This window comes from Mytilus galloprovincialis, chromosome 9, assembly GCF_965363235.1.
Source record: "Mytilus galloprovincialis chromosome 9, xbMytGall1.hap1.1, whole genome shotgun sequence".
In the NCBI taxonomy this organism is placed as follows: domain Eukaryota; kingdom Metazoa; phylum Mollusca; class Bivalvia; order Mytilida; family Mytilidae; genus Mytilus; species Mytilus galloprovincialis.
In genome coordinates this window covers 22313236-22330029 of record NC_134846.1, presented here as the reverse complement: position 1 = coordinate 22330029, position 16794 = coordinate 22313236, and the positions used below count along the sequence as shown (strand labels likewise).

The window sequence follows — 16794 nt, the reverse complement described above, 5'->3', positions numbered from 1 at the left end:
TTTAATACATTTTCAGCATTATTGCCAATTTTCTTATCAGTCAGTTTCTATTGGTAAATGAAACAAGATTGCAAAAGAGAAATTTCTACAACCTTCAAATGCACCTGCCAAGTTCAGGCTTTTCAACTAACAACTTGACAGGCTAGTGATACAGTAGTTGAAGCCTGATGAAGAAGGACAGAAATATGTTGATGCAGATCAAACTCAAAGACAACTTTTAAAAACAAGATTTATTATAATATATTTAAGACAAAACAATTATAAATAATTAGACATAATAAAAAAATTATGATCAGTTACATCTTCAAATCGGACAGTAAAATCCGTACTGTGTACATTCATGATTAAAAAATCAAAGAAAATTACAAGCTGTTGCTCTGAAGAATGGTTTCTACCATCTCCAGTCAACATTCCCTGAATGGATGGATCTTTGAAAATTTATCAGATATACTTATCAATTACAATGTAGAATAAAATATTGAAATCTTTTTTTCATTTAACAAAATATTTATGCAATATGATCTTCTCAACTGTTTATTTCCCTGTAAGGGCTTATAATTTTCTTTCAAAAATATTCAAATGTATTCAACCAATTTTAAAATATTCCAAGGGATCTTTAAATGACCTTCACAGTACTGACAAAAATATTGTCTTCATACTTATTTACATATTTCATTATCACAGTTGTGGTATACAAATATAGTTTGTTATTTATGTTTTCCTTCGTGTCTTGTGGTCGTATATGACAATCTGTATGTATTTGGGAGATTCTATTATTGTTCTCTCTGTGTTATCGCCTGGTGAAGGAGCCTGCAAAATAAAATATTCATAATTTATATTGACATATCATATATAGAATAAATCATTTAAGAACGTTCACATTTGTATCAACAACTGTTTGGGTTAAAACTAGAGGCTCTAAAGAGCCTGTGTCGCTCACCTTGGTCTATGTGAATATTAAAGGAAGCAGATGGATTCATGACAAAATTGTGTTTTGGTGATGGTGATGTGTTTGTACATCTTACTTTACTGAACATTCTTGCTGCTTAAAATTATCTCTATCTATAATGAACTTGGCCCATTAGTTTCAGTGGAAAATGTTAGTAAAAATTTACAAATTTTATGAAAATTGTTAAAAATTGACTATAAAGAACAATAACTCCTAAGGGGGTCAATTGACCATTTCGGTCATGTTGACTTATTTGTAAATCTTACTTTGCTGAACATTATTGTTGTTTACAGTTTATCTCTATCAATAATAATATTCAAGATAATGACCAAAAACAGCAAAATTTCCTTAAAACTAACAATCCAGGGTCAGCAACCCAACAACGGGTTGTCCGATTCATCTAAAAATTTCAGAGCAGATAAATGTTGACCTGATAAACAATTTTACTCCATGTCAGATTTGCTCTAAATGCTTTGGGTTTTGAGTTATAAGCCAAAAACTGCATTTTACCCCATGTTCTATTTTTAGCCATGGCGGCCATCTTGGTTGGATGGCCGGGTCACCGGACACATTTTTCAAACTACTAACCCAAAAGATGATTGTGGCCAAGTTTGGATTAATTTGGCCAAGTAGTTTCAGAGGAGAAGATTTTTGTAAAAGATTACTAAGATTTACGAAAAATGGTTAAAAATTGACTATAAAGGGCAATAACTCCTAAAGGGGTCAACTGACCATTTCAGTCATGTTGACTTATTTGTAAATCTTACTTTGGTGAACATTATTGCTGTTTATAGTTTATCTCTATCTATAATAATATTCAAGATAATAACCAAAAAGAGCAAATTTTCCTTAAAATTACTAATTCAGGGCCAGCAACCCAACAACGGGTTGTCCGATTCATCTGAAAATTTCAGGGCAGATAGATCTTGAACTGATAAACAATTTTACCTATGTCAGATTTGCTCTAAATGCTTTGGGTTTTGAGTTATAAGCCAAAAACTGCATTTTACCCCATGTTCTATTTTTAGCCATGGCGGCCATCTTGGTTTGATGGCAGGGTCACCGGACACATTTTTCAAACTACTAACCTAAAAGATGATTGTGGCCAAGTTTGGATTAATTTGGCCCAGTAGTTTCAGAGGAGAAGATTTTTGTAAAAGATTACTAAGATTTACGAAAAATGGTTAAAAATTGACTATAAAGGGCAATAACTCCTAAAGGGGTCAACTGACCATTTCAGTCATGTTGACTTATTTGTAAATCTTACTTTGCTGAACATTATTGCTGTTTACTGTTTATCTCTATCTATAATAATATTCAAGATAATAACCAAAAAGAGCAAATTTTCCTTAAAATTACTAATTCAGGGGCAGCAACCCAACAACGGGTTATCCGATTCATCTGAAAATTTCAGGGCAGATAGATCTTCACCTGTTTAACAATTCTACCCCATGTCAGATTTGCTCTAAATGCTTTGGTTTTTGAGTTATAAGCCAAAAACTGCATTTTACCCCTATGTTCTATTTTTAGCCATGGCGGCCATCTTGGATGGTTGGCCGGGTTACCGGACACATTTTTTAAACTAGATACCCCAATGATGATTGTGGCCAAGTTTGGTTTAATTTGGCCCAGTAGTTTCAGAGGAGAAGATTTTTGTAAAAGTTAACGACGACGACAGACGACGGACGACGCCGGACGCCGGACGCCAAGTGATGAGAAAAGCTCACTTGGCCTTTTAGGCCAGGTGAGCTAAAAAATGGTAGTACTTTGCTTGTTGTTTGAATTATAGAAAGATGTGTGTATATTTTAAACTCTTTACTATATTTCTGAAGACGTTATGTATACAAAACTTGATAATCATATGCTGTTGCAATACGTTACCTTAACAAAATAAGTTAGTGTCTCTGTATCTCTAATTCCTATAACAACAGTCTTATGTTGACCTCTAGATGACTTTAATTTATAGGTTTCTGACTTAAAGATGTGTACCCAATTTTTTTGTGTTATTTCATTTTTGTATGAATATAACTAGAGGCTCTAAAGAGCCTGTGTCGCTCACCTTGGTCTATGTGAATATTAAAGGAAGCAGATGGATTCATGACAAAATTGTGTTTTGGTGATGGTGATGTGTTTGTACATCTTACTTTACTGAACATTCTTGCTGCTTAAAATTATCTCTATCTATAATGAACTTGGCCCATTAGTTTCAGTGGAAAATGTTAGTAAAAATTTACAAATTTTATGAAAATTGTTAAAAATTGACTATAAAGAACAATAACTCCTAAGGGGGTCAATTGACCATTTCGGTCATGTTGACTAATTTGTAAATCTTACTTTGCTGAACATTATTGTTGTTTACAGTTTATCTCTATCAATAATAATATTCAAGATAATGACCAAAAACAGCAAAATTTCCTTAAAACTAACAATTCAGGGTCAGCAACCCAACAACGGGTTGTTCGATTCATCTAAAAATTTCAGAGCAGATAAATGTTGACCTGATAAACAATTTTACCCCATGTCAGATTTGCTCTAAATGCTTTGGGTTTTGAGTTATAAGCCAAAAACTGCATTTTACCCCATGTTCTATTTTTAGCCATAGCGGCCATCTTGGTTGGATGGCCGGGTCACCGGACACATTTTTCAAACTACTAACCCAAAAGATGATTGTGGCCAAGTTTGGATTAATTTGGCCAAGTAGTTTCAGAGGAGAAGATTTTTGTAAAAGATTACTAAGATTTACGAAAAATGGTTAAAAATTGACTATAGAGGGCAATAACTCCTAAAGGGGTCAACTGACCATTTCAGTCATGTTGACTTATTTGTAAATCTTACTTTGGTGAACATTATTGCTGTTTACAGTTTATCTCTGTCTATAATAATATTCATGATAATAACCAAAAAAAGAAAAATTTCCTTAAAATTACTAATTCAGGGCCAGCAACCCAACAACGGGTTGTCCGATTCATCTGAACATTTGAGGGCAGATAGATCTTGAACTGATAAACAATTTTACCCCATGTCAGATTTGTTCTAAATGCTTTGAGTTTTGAGTTATAAGCCAAAAACTGCATTTTACCCCATGTTCTATTTTTAGCCATGGCAGCCACCTTGGTTTGATGGCCGGGTCACCGGACACATTTTTCAAAATGCTAACCCAAAAGATGATTGTGGCCAAGTTTGGATTAATTTGGCCCAGTAGTTTCAGAGGAGAAGATTTTTGTAAAATATTACTAAGATTTACGAAAAATGGTTAAAAATTGACTATAAAGGGCAATAACTCTTAAAGGGGTCAACTGACCATTTCAGTCATGTTGACTTATTTGTAAATCTTACTTTGCTGAACATTATTGCTGTTTACTGTTTATCTCTATCTATAATAATATTCAAGATAATAACCAAAAACAGCAAAATTTCCTTAAAATTACTAATTCAGGGGCAGCAACCCAACAACGGGTTATCCGATTCATCTGAAAATTTTAGAGCAGATAGATCTTCACCTGTTTAACAATTCTACTCCATGTCAGATTTCCTCTAAATGCTTTGGTTTTTGAGTTATAAGCCAAAAACTGCATATTACCCCTATGTTCTATTTTTAGCCGTGGCGGCCATCTTGGATGGTTGGCCGGGTCACCGGACACATTTTTTAAACTAGATACCCCACAGATGATTGTGGCCAAGTTTGGATTAATTTAGCCCAGTAGTTTCAGAGGAGAAGATTTTTGTAAAAGATTACTAAGATTTACGAAAAATGGTTAAAAATTGACTATAAAGGGCAATAACTCCTTAAGGGGTCAACTGACCATTTCGGTCATGTTGACTTATTTGTAAATCTTACTTTGCTGAACATTATTGCTGTTTACAGTTTATCTCTATCTATAATAATATTTAAGATAATAACCAAAAACAGCAAAATTTCCATAAAATTACCAATTCAGGGGCAGCAACCCATCAACGGGTTGTCCGATTCATCTGAAAATTTCTGGGCAGATAGATCTTGACCTGATAAACAATTTTACCCCGTGTCAGATTTGCTCTAAATGCTTTGATTTTTGAGTTATAAGCCAAAAACTGCATTTTACCCCTATGTCCTATATTTAGCCGTGGCAGCCATCTTGGTTGGATGGCCGGGTCACCGGACACATTTTTTAAACTACATACGCCAAAGATGATTGTGTCCAAGTTTGGATTAATTTAGCCCAGTAGTTTCAGAGGAGAAGATTTTTGTAAAAGATTACTAAGATTTACGAAAAATGGTTAAAAATTGACTATAAAGGGCAATAACTCCTTAAGGGGTCAACTGACCATTTCGGTCATGTTGACTTATTTGTAAATCTTACTTTGCTGAACATTATTGCTGTTTACAGTTTATCTCTATCTATAATAATATTCAAGATAATAACCAAAAACAGCAAAATTTCCATAAAATTACCAATTCAGGGGCAGCAACCCATCAACGGGTTGTCCGATTCATCTGAAAATTTCAGGGCAGATAGATCTTGAACTGATAAACAATTTTACCTATGTCAGATTTGCTCTAAATGCTTTGGTTTTTGAGTTATAAGCCAAAAACTGCATTTTACCCCTATGTTCTATTTTTAGCCATGGCGGCCATCTTGGTTGGTTGGCGGGGTCACCGGACACATTTTTTAAACTAGATACCCCAATGATGATTGTGGCCAAGTTTGATTAAATTTGGCTTAGTAGTTTCAGAGGAGAAGATTTTTGTAAAAGTTAACGACGACGGACGCAGGACGACGACGGACGACGACGGACGCAGGACGACGGACGCCGGACGCAAAGTGATGGGAAAAGCTCACTTGGCCCTTCGGGTCAGGTGAGCTAAAAACATCAAACTAGCCCTTATTTCTCTTCCTTTATCAATGTGAAATGAGTATAATAAGCTTTCTGATTTCTCTTCCTTTATCAATGTGAAATGAGTATAATAAGCTTTCTGAGAGTATTGCATAACAATACATTCATTTTTTTACATAAATAAGGCCGTTATTTTTTTTCGTTTGAATTGTTTTACATTGTCTTATCGGGGCCTTTTATAGCTCACTATGCGGTATGGGCTTTGCTCATTGTTGATTGTAGTACGTTGACCTATAGTTGTTAATGTCTGTTTCATTTTGGTCTTTTGTGGATAGTTGTCTCATTGGCAATCATACCACATTTTCTTTTTTATATAGTCCACTTAAAAAGTTTTGTACTTGAACAACTTGTACTATTTGATTATTAGCTTATCACTGTTAATATTAACTTACTTTAGGGTCCACATCGACTTTCTTCCTGTCTCTCTTATTTTTAAATATCAGTCCCTTAGCATTGTCAGCCATTACTAGATAATTTGGTGTAGGGTTTGATGTTGATGTCTGTGTTTCCCAATTATAAAAACTGAAAAAGAAAGAAAATTATATTTCTATAACAAACATATAAACAGTATAATTAAAAAAAATTATACAGATATAAACATAAAATTTCAAAATCTTGTTGCAGATTGAGACATTGGTTTTGAAAAAACGTCAATCTGATTGATCATTTATGTTTCATCTCAGTTGTTATAAAACTGAAAGTTTATCTGATCAAATGACACAAATTAATATAAATATTTTTTTCTGACTCCTAGTTTGTATTGTGTGTAAATGAATGATTGATTTCCATCATTAAGTTGGTACCTAACACTACAGGGAGATAACTCTGTAAAATCAGCTAAACGTTTTAATATGTTGTGTAGTTAAGGGAATATTAAGCTTCTCAATGATCAAAATCGGACTTTACCAAACTGCTATATAACCAGTGTAATTTTTCTGATAATATGGTTGGTTCAAATTTTTTGAAAATTTCATAGTTTTGTCAAAGGGTCAAAGTAAAAACTTTGTCAAAATTTTAAGAAAATTAAACGAGCCAAATTAATTTTAGTTAAGGTGTTGGTTACCACCTTAAGCAGAAAGAACTTACAATCAATGAAGAAAATGAAATTGCATCCATACAATCACAACAGATAGAAAAACATAAATGGACAATGCGTGAATGAGTTGCAAAAGAATATGTTGTTCACTGTTTTTTTAAATATTTTGTATGATTTTGAGAAGTTTAACATTATTTAATAATTCAAAGGTAACTAACCTTAAATCAGATGGTCTTGGTAAGAGTTTTTTCTTTCCAGAGAAATATGGTTCAAAATCTTCTGTCTTGAGTCTATGAGCATAATCTATATAACCAGAAATTTCCTGATCCCGTGCATTCTTGTCTCTAATGAATATAATACTCTGGAAAAAAGATATGAGGTCTATTATGTTGATTAGGAACAGTAAAAGTAAGGTATAAATAGTACTTTTTTATAACTTGTATTGTATTGTATATTATCCTGACACAATCTGATTGTGTGCTACAACAATCCCTTTTAATGTGCATGTAGTTAGCAATGTACTATCTTTATTAAACATGCACTCTTATCTGAGTAAGGGGATTCAACTTATTCATTGCCTGATTCTAAACCTATTTTATATGTTATTTTTCTCTATTTCTTTTTTTTACACATTATTTCCTTTAAGAACTGAATGCTTCTTTTTGTAACTTCATTGGGTTTAAAAGCGTTGACAGAAGTACATTTTGTATGAAGCGTGGAAGGGCTTCATTCTAAAAATGTGTGCACCGTCAACCCTATGAAGTTACAAAAAGAAGTATTCAATATTTATTATTACATTTTTTAGCTATTATCATGCAAAAACTAATTTTATAATTGTTTTATTTAATTCACCTGTGCACTTTATTGTGGGACCATGTGTTATCATGAATGAAAAGTTTTATTGAGTAATGCAATTGCTTTAGGAATAACATGTGATGTGCAGTTAGCCAATCAGAATAAAGTGATGAAACATACATCTAATATAATGTTAACACTACTGTGGATTCATTTATTTTCGTGGATACCAATTTCGTGGATTAAGAAAAACTTGCATGTTCATGGATATTTAATTTCGTGGTTTTGACATTACCTGCATACTGTAAGCGTACAGAAAATTTTTCATTCGTTGAAATTTCAATTGCGTGTTTCATCTATACCCAGGGAATCCACGAAAATTGGTATACAACAAATAATTATGACTCCACAGTATCCTAGCCATCCTGCAGAGCAAGTGACACTAGGTGCATGTTTATGTCCATTTATTATTGTGTTGTTTACTTCTGTTATTAATCTCCTTTTCTATTCTCTAAGCAAAATTTATTACAATATTTTAACTTCTTTATCTTCCATTCTTCACTTACTGTCATTTTTCCACTTCTATTTCCTTCCTCTCTCATTGCCAGAGCTTTCAAAAATGGATCATTTATTTCCTTTCCTGAATGTGCCAAAGTTCTGTAAACAAAATTTATATAATTCATAAAGGTTAATTAATCTTATAACACATAATATAATGATGATATTTTGAATATTATTTACTTCTAGTACTTATTTAAACAAAGTTTTTCTGGCTCACAGAAAAGACAAAAATATAAATTCAGTGATACATGTCCATGTAATATGAAAGTAAAAAAGTGCTGTACAAGTATAATATTCTTCTACCAAACATCAAAACTGATGACCAGACAACTTTAGGGAAAACAAAGCAGCTAAATCTAAGCGACAATAACAACAAAATGTCAAAACATACACGATTCCCAAAAAATGTCTGTTAAGTATGGAAAGCCAACGGGGTCAAAATTCTTAATTCGTAACTTGTCAATTCTTCTTTAAGTTTTCCAGTTTTCCATCTGAATAAAGATGATTAATAACTGGTGCATACGTGGCCTATTTATTAAAATTAAGTTATATTTACAAACAGTGCAAAGAACAGATGTAGTGATTAAAACTGTGTACATGAGACGAAGTTTTTTAAATAATAGTGGAGAGAACAGCATATGTTAGCTGATCTCTGAAAGAGTCGACTGTCTGTGTATTAACTACTGTGGTTGGTAAAAGTTTCCATTGAGTTATTGTGTATGGGAAGAATGAAAATCTGTACGAGTCTTTTGATGTATAAATATGTCTGAAGGTGTACTTGTAACTGTGCAATTTCTAAATTGTTAATTCGTAAATTGTTAATTTGTAACTTGTTATTTTGAAATTCATAATGCTTAATTCGTAAATTGTCAATTTGTAACTTGCACCTTTGCAGTTTCAACATTCTTAATCGGTAAATTGTCAGTTTGTTACTTGTAACTGTGCAATTTCATCATAATGCTTCATTCGTAAATTGTCGATTTGTAACATGTATCTTTGTATCACAATTCAACATTCTTCATTTGTTAATTGTCAATTTGTAACTTGTAGATTTCAAAATTCTTTATTGGTAAATTGTCTTTTTGTATATTGATGTTTTGTAACTTGTAACATGTGACTTGTCGATTCGTGAATTGTCGATGTGTGAAATGTCGAAGTGTTAAATGTCATCGTTGTATTATGCTAACGATCATTATGACGACAGATGGCGCTCGGGTTCTTCTTCGGTGTATAATCCTCCTGTAAGTCGGAGTACCTCCATGTGGAATATATACCTAAGTAATTTTAATCCATTGATTACAGCAAATGCGTCTAAAAAAAGCAAAACAAAAATTGCATGTTTACAGGATCCCAGTTTTATTTTTATTACTGACGTGGACTTTCGTTCGGAAACTATATAAAAAAAAACATCCCGACTAGTTCAGTCCCTCAAAATAATTGATCTCTCCTAATTACGAGATTAATGAAATGGTCGTTGGTCAGTGGAATATTACGACAGGTATATACAATAAGGAGATGTGGTAATAAACCGTATGATTGCCAATGAGACAACTATCCACCAACGCGAAGTACAATTAAAGTCCATGTAAGCAACCATAGGCAACCTACTGCCTACATCAATGACAAAACCGTATACCATATAGTCGGCTTTAAAAGGCTACATCATTACTGAAAACCCCAGGTACTAGTAATAAACGATTTCTATTAATCATAAAATGCTATTATCGGACCATTTTATTCTGACATGAAGGGCTGACATATATATACATGTATTCTATTCTGCTGTTGTCGGTTATATGGTCGGGTTGTTGTCTCTTTCACACATTTCCCATTTCCATTCTCAATTTTATGTATTAATATAAAGCCTACTGAATTTTCTGGACAAGAAGCTTAAAAATTGCCGCTACCAGATTTCCTACAATAAAAATGTACAACCAAAAAGACCAAAATATTCACGAGTCCCTCGATCTCAAAAGCTGCTTAATGCCCCGTACTCCCGATATGAACCCCATCTGGTGCCACACCTCCTTATAGCCCGGCAACCTTACTAAATCTAACATGTTGTCAATCGTTAATTAACTGAAATGATTCACGATGTTAATCAATATACCTATTTTTTTTTTAATTTGCATGTCAAATATAAAATAAAAAATCATTTGCAATAAATTCGTAACATCCTAATATCCTATTGACAAACCAGGTTGTATTCCGCCTGGCTCTTCTGTCGAACAGTCAGCCAGGATCCAAGGCTATCATTTTACTCTAAAAATGACCAAATACATACTCCTTTGGCCAAACCCCAAATAATGTGCAAATATTTTCGTGGAGAAATAAAATTAAAGAACCTTAGTGAGCGCGCTTACATGCCCCACGTCCCCACATTGTCACTGGAGGAATAAAATAACTGTGTGAAAAAAATGTTGTATAAGAAAAAAAAATGAATCATAATTTCCTGTTGATATGTTCATCTACATAGCAGTGGCTGATCCAGAACTTTTCCTAAGGGGGGTCCGCTGACTGACCTAAAGGGGGGGGGGGGGCGCTCCAGTCATGCTTCAGTAATTCCCTATATAATCAACCAAATTTTTTCCACGAAAAAGGGGAGGGGGGGCGGGCCCCCCAGGGCCCCCCTGGATCCGCCTATGCATAGTATGTCCTTATTATCTACAAGGTTACATGAAATTCTGTGGTGTGGTTTCAGAGGATAAGTTCAAAGGGGCGTAACTTCTAGAAAAAAAAATGAATTGTAATTTCTTGCCGATATGCAAATCTACTTAGTTTGTCCTTATTATCATGAAATTCTGTTGTGTGGTTTGAGAGGAGTTGCGATGACAAGAAACAGGACCGATGGACTGACGTACGGACAGGCAGACAGACAGACGGACGGGTCAAAACATTACACCCTCCGCAACTTCGTTGCGTGGGGTATAATTAGTGTAAGCATATACTAGTAAAAAATGTAAGAGATAATTGCCTCTTTCATGCAAATGGCGATATGGCAAGCTCTTTTCTCTGACAAGTCAGAGGGAGAGGGCGTCAATTTGTTTAAAAGTGGGAGTATTAAGAAGGGGGGTTTGAGATTTCAAAAAAACACTGGCCTTTGTTAGTCTTGTATGATTTTCAATTTTTGTTTCTTGTGTATAATTCGGAGTTCAGTATGACGTCCCGTATCACTGAACTAGTATACATATTTGTTTAGGGGCCAGCTGAAGGAATCCTCCGGGTGCGGGAGTTTCTCGTTGCATTGAAGACCCATTGGTTGCGTTCGGTTGTGGTTTGCTCTATGGTCAGGTTGTTGTCTCTTTGACACATTCCCCATCTCCATTCTCAAATTTATGTAGGTGACGCGTGTAGTAAAAAATAAACAGTTTCGTAGTTTAACGATCATGGTCATTAAAAAATATAGAGGGTACACCTCCTAGTATATTTCGATCTTGTACCACGATCTTTTTAGATCTGTATCTGTAGGAGAACGTTTTGGATACAAATACCGGCTTTAATACAACGGTAGAGAGAGCGCAGTCGATGTATTGACGATGCTCGAGAGAAGTTACATAACGGCTGTCAACGCTCGGTGTACGCACTACGCTTCTTCAATGTGGTCCTATTCGAATACTGTTTATACGAAAAATTAGTTAGAATATTGTTGTATTTTACTCGTTGAAATCTCAAAACACTTCGTGTAGTTTTTTATCTGCATGTTTGTTCACAACATTTCTTGACTGATAATTGTCAAATCGGGCCCTTGACAGCAATTTAGTGTTCTTTTTGGACGAGCTTTTTTTTTTTGAAATTGTCTGGTTCTATAGCACTGCGACCATCTCGTACAGAAATATTAGCTTCTGACTTGAACGTCCTTGTACTCTCCTGTTATAAATCTCACAGGTTGTCACTGTATTCTTTCAAGCTTATTGATGATTGAAGATGTGAACTGGTCCCATACTATTGACGATATGATATCTCATTATTGACCTGACCATTAAAATATATGCGGTTTTCTCGCATTCCGGTTGACAATATCTCAAATTTTAGGGCCTCGATTAGTTTTTCTGATTCCTTTAGATTTTATTACAAAATAGTGCATATTCAACACAGTTTTGATATATAGTATACATTAACTAAGTGGCTCATTTAAAATATTTTTTCATTCAGTTTGTTTTACAAAAAACTTATATGATATCATTAAACATTTTTTATAGATATAGGAAGATGTGGTATGAGCGCCAATGAGACAACTCTCCATCCAAATAACAATTTATAAAAGTAACCCATTATAGGTCAAGATACGGCCTTCAACACGGAGCCTTGGCTCACACCGAACAACAAGCTATAAAGGGCCCCAAAATTACTTGTGTAAAACCATTCAAACGGGTAAACCAACAGTCTAATCTATATAAAAAAAAAAACAAGAAACGAGAAACGCGTATAAACTACATAAACAAACGATAACGTCTACTGTACATCAGATTCCTGATTTATGTTCATTACTCAGGAGCCAAATAAATAAAGACTGTTCGTCCATTTGTTTCAAGTAGTAAAACATATCATTAGAATAAATTACATTCTTTTCTGAAATTTTAATATTGAGATTATAATATTAATGAATGATGGTTGTCAAACCATTTCTGCCATTATACATTGAGTCCTAATGTGCGGGCCCAGGACAATATTAGTATTTTTCCAGCACCGTCTTATATTTCAAGTTTTTATGCCCCATCTACGATAGAAGAGGGGCATTATGTTTTCTGGTCTGTGCGTCCGTTCGTTCGTCCGTCCGTCCGTTTGTCCCGCTTCAGGTTAAAGTTTTTGGTCAAGGTAGTTTTTGATGAAGTTGAAGTCCAATCCACTTCAAACTTAGTATACATGTTCCCTATGATATGATCTTTTTAATAATAGGGTTTACCCCAATTTCACGGTCCACTGAACATAGAAAATGATAGTGCGAGTGGGGCATTCGTGTACTGGGGACACATTCTTGTTAGTCTTGTTTTGACCCGGTTAAATATTAAGTAGAAATTTCTTGCCAAGTGACAGTAATATATTTACGAAGTTGATAAGGAAGCCCGTTCCAGCGACACATCTATATACCTTAATAAAGGAAGTGACACACCTCATTGCAGGTTTGGTGACCAGTACAGTAAACAAACATGTTTATACGAGGTTACCTCAATACAAAACCGAGTCCCTTTTATACATGCCATATAAAATAAACAATGTATTTATCTATTTGTTATCTTTTATATGTATGTGCTGTACATAATTGATTTATACTCCTTTGGTATGTATTCCATATGGCGGTGCTCCTACTTACAGGAGGCTTATACACTGAACAAGAACCCGAGCGCCATCTGTCGTCATAATGATCGTTAGCATAATACAACGATGACACTTAACACTTCGACATTTCACACATCGACAATTCACGAATCGACAAGTCACATGTTACAAGTTACAAAACATCAATATACAAAAAGACAATTTACCAATAAAGAATTTTGAAATCTACAAGTTACAAATTGACAATTAACAAATGAAGATTGTTGAATTTTGATACAAAGATACATGTTACAAATCGACAATTTACGAATGAAGCATTATGATGAAATTGCACAGTTACAAGTAACAAACTGACAATTTACCAATTAAGAATGTTGAAACTGCAAAGGTGCAAGTTACAAATTGACAATTTACGAATTAAGCATTATGAATTTCACAATAACAAGTTACAAATTAACAATTTACGAATTAACAATTTAGAAATTGCACAGTTACAAATTACAAATTGACAAGTTACGAATTAAGAATTTTGACCCCGTTGGCTTTCCATAGTTAAGGTGGTACCCAACACTTTCACTAAAATTAATTTGGCTCGTTTAATTTTCATGAAATTTTGACAAAGTATTTACTTTGACCCTTTAACCAAAATATATAAATTTAAAAATTTTTGAACCAACCATTTTATCAGAAAAATTACACTGGTTATATAGCAGTTTGACAAACACCAATTTTGATCATTGAGAAGCTTAATATTCCCTTAACAACTCAACGTAATTAAAGCGTTTAGCTGATTTTACAGAGTTATCTCCCTGTAGTGTTAGGTACCACCTTAAGGTTTCTTCATTAAAAAAAAACAAGAGGTATGTTGATATTTCCATTTCATTGTTATGCAACATGATTATGAGTGTTTTTGTGGTCTGAATTGTTCATGGGGTGAGTTGGATTATTTCCCTTTGTTATAGATTGTAAAAAATTGTGAGCAAATGTTTATTTTTTTAAAGAAGTAGTATATTTTCGCAAAATAACTGTTATATTCATGTTTGTTTACTTATGATGTATCAGTAAAATTAATTTCTTTTATTGGTCTCACTTCTGACAAAAGTTCAATTAACCACTGAAATAAAAATACTTGGGCTGAGTCAGTCTGATAACCTCAAACAGACATATTTTTTTTTTGCCTGATGGACAGAGAATTTTTTTCTTATTGTCAGCTGCCAGCCAGTAAAGCCAGTAAGAATTATAAAAGCAGAATTTATAAGAAGTTTATATATAATTAGAAGACTTGGTTGTTGGTTGCTTGATGTGCAGTTGCAAATATCTTTTGTATACACTTTGTAAATCATTTGTACATGTAAATGCATGATGCATTGATCAATTCTTTTTTGTTGGTTTCATTTTTATTCACATACTTCTGTTGACTTCTTTTAGATAGTCGACTAGCTTCAGCAGCCTGTTTACGAGCCTCAAATTCTTCACGCTTCAAAACTTCTCCACTACCTCTGTATCCAAGCTCAACAACCTGTCTAGCCAACTCTTCATCCTAAAAATACATAATGTTCAATGAAATTAATTATTAAAACTAACTTATTATATTGTACAATATATAGGAGTAGCCCAGAAGGCACAATTCAATTTTCAAATTTGCCTCAACCAAATGTTCTGAAACACATACACAATACTTATATAAATAACTATAGATAAAGATTGAATTTTGGTAGTGACACCTACAAAAAGTATACTGTTCTAAAGTTATGCCCCTTCACAAATTGGAAAATTGTAGAATTTTTTGTTTCCTGACTTATGTCCTTAAATAATGTTATTTGTTAGCCCAGCGGGGACATCGTCTGTGGCCTCAACTTGCTCAACGGACACATTCCCAATTTATTTAATCAAAACAGTCTGTGCCTCAAATTGGCCTCAATGGACAAATTCTGCATTTATTTAATCAAAACATAGACAAGTAGGCATGGTCAGCAGGGATGTATAGTAAAAAGCATGCTGGACCAACCATGGCCAAAGTGGTGTTTGACCACAAAGACATATGGCTGAACAGGTTTATGGACATTATGTCTCGAAAGCAATAACTGCAAGACACTTGCCAACAATCATCTGTGGCCTCAATACACCTTATCGCTATTTGTCCGCCATTACTGGATATCACACAGGTTCCTGTAAAATTTTGACGTCATAAAACAAAATATCTGACGCCACAATGGAAAAGAGATTGTTGTATGCGTAAAGTTCAAGCGGCCGTGTCAACCGGGATTAGTGATATAAAGGTGTATGAACACATTCCCCATTTATTTAAATTTCAATCAAATTATATAGATCAGTAGAATAATGGTCATCATGCACGTATAGAAAACGGGCTTATAGGATCGAAACTACCATAGCCGAAATGGTGTATGACCAAAACGAAATGTGACAGAACGGGTTTTAGGCCGAAACGTCTCATAAACTATCACGGCAAGACACTTTCTAGGTCATGAGAAAGGCTATAAATTGCCTTTCTGAAGATTCATTTTTTTGAATATCATGAAAAAATAACCTCAAGATAGTATAAATCGATTGGTTTTATCTGGAAATCAAGAAACTCCTCGTAGGTGTTAAAATCTGCGACAATGTTATCAGCTCCACCTGCTCCTTCTTCCTCCATGTTGTTTACATGCCGTATAACATTAAATGAGGCCCCTCATGGGGGGGTCCTAGTAATCACATAATCACCATTTTTTTGCCAATATAATCACATAATCATTAAATATTTGCTTATCTTTAGTAATCAAATAATCATAAACTAAAAATACAGTCCTAGGTAATCAAATAATCATGAAATATTTGGCTTAATAATCAAATAATCATTAAAAAAACGACCAAGTAATCACATAATCAAAAACCCCATGAGGGCCCTCTTAAATGCTAGTAAGATTACACACAATATAAATCTAAATAGAAATTACTCATTTTACAATAAAGATGACTTTTATTGGTAAAATAATACAATTTGTTATTCGGTTGAAATAGATATATAAAAATATTGCAAACAATTATCGATTAATTATAAAAACATAGCTATCTCATTATTGCGTATGAATTCAGTAGTTACTAAGGCAGAATGATTAAAGGAAAGATTTAATATCAAGTAAATAAAAAAAAATGGACATATGAATTAAAAATAAAAAATCAATGAAAACCGAGTAATTTGTGTATTTTCAGTCATTTCTTAAAAAAAGTGCTATAAATTTCATATCATTCGGAAATTGTAAATTTATTTTAATATTTTTTTTGAAGTTTTACTCTATCT

At 33.6% G+C, this 16794-nt stretch overlaps 1 protein-coding gene across 1 annotated transcript; it reads right to left on the bottom strand.

The window, feature by feature from the left end:
- Window positions 1-518: 518 nt before the first annotated feature.
- On the bottom strand, window positions 519-16172 carry LOC143044629 (cilia- and flagella-associated protein 299-like). The gene is made up of 6 exons (XM_076216690.1): window positions 16042-16172; window positions 14903-15033; window positions 8222-8312; window positions 7079-7221; window positions 6217-6346; window positions 519-810 (listed from the first exon to the last, which is right to left on the bottom strand). Exons 1-6 carry the CDS (start codon window positions 16147-16149, stop codon window positions 712-714), a joined length of 702 nt encoding a protein of 233 aa, XP_076072805.1. The 5' UTR covers window positions 16150-16172; the 3' UTR covers window positions 519-711.
- Window positions 16173-16794: the final 622 nt, after the last annotated feature.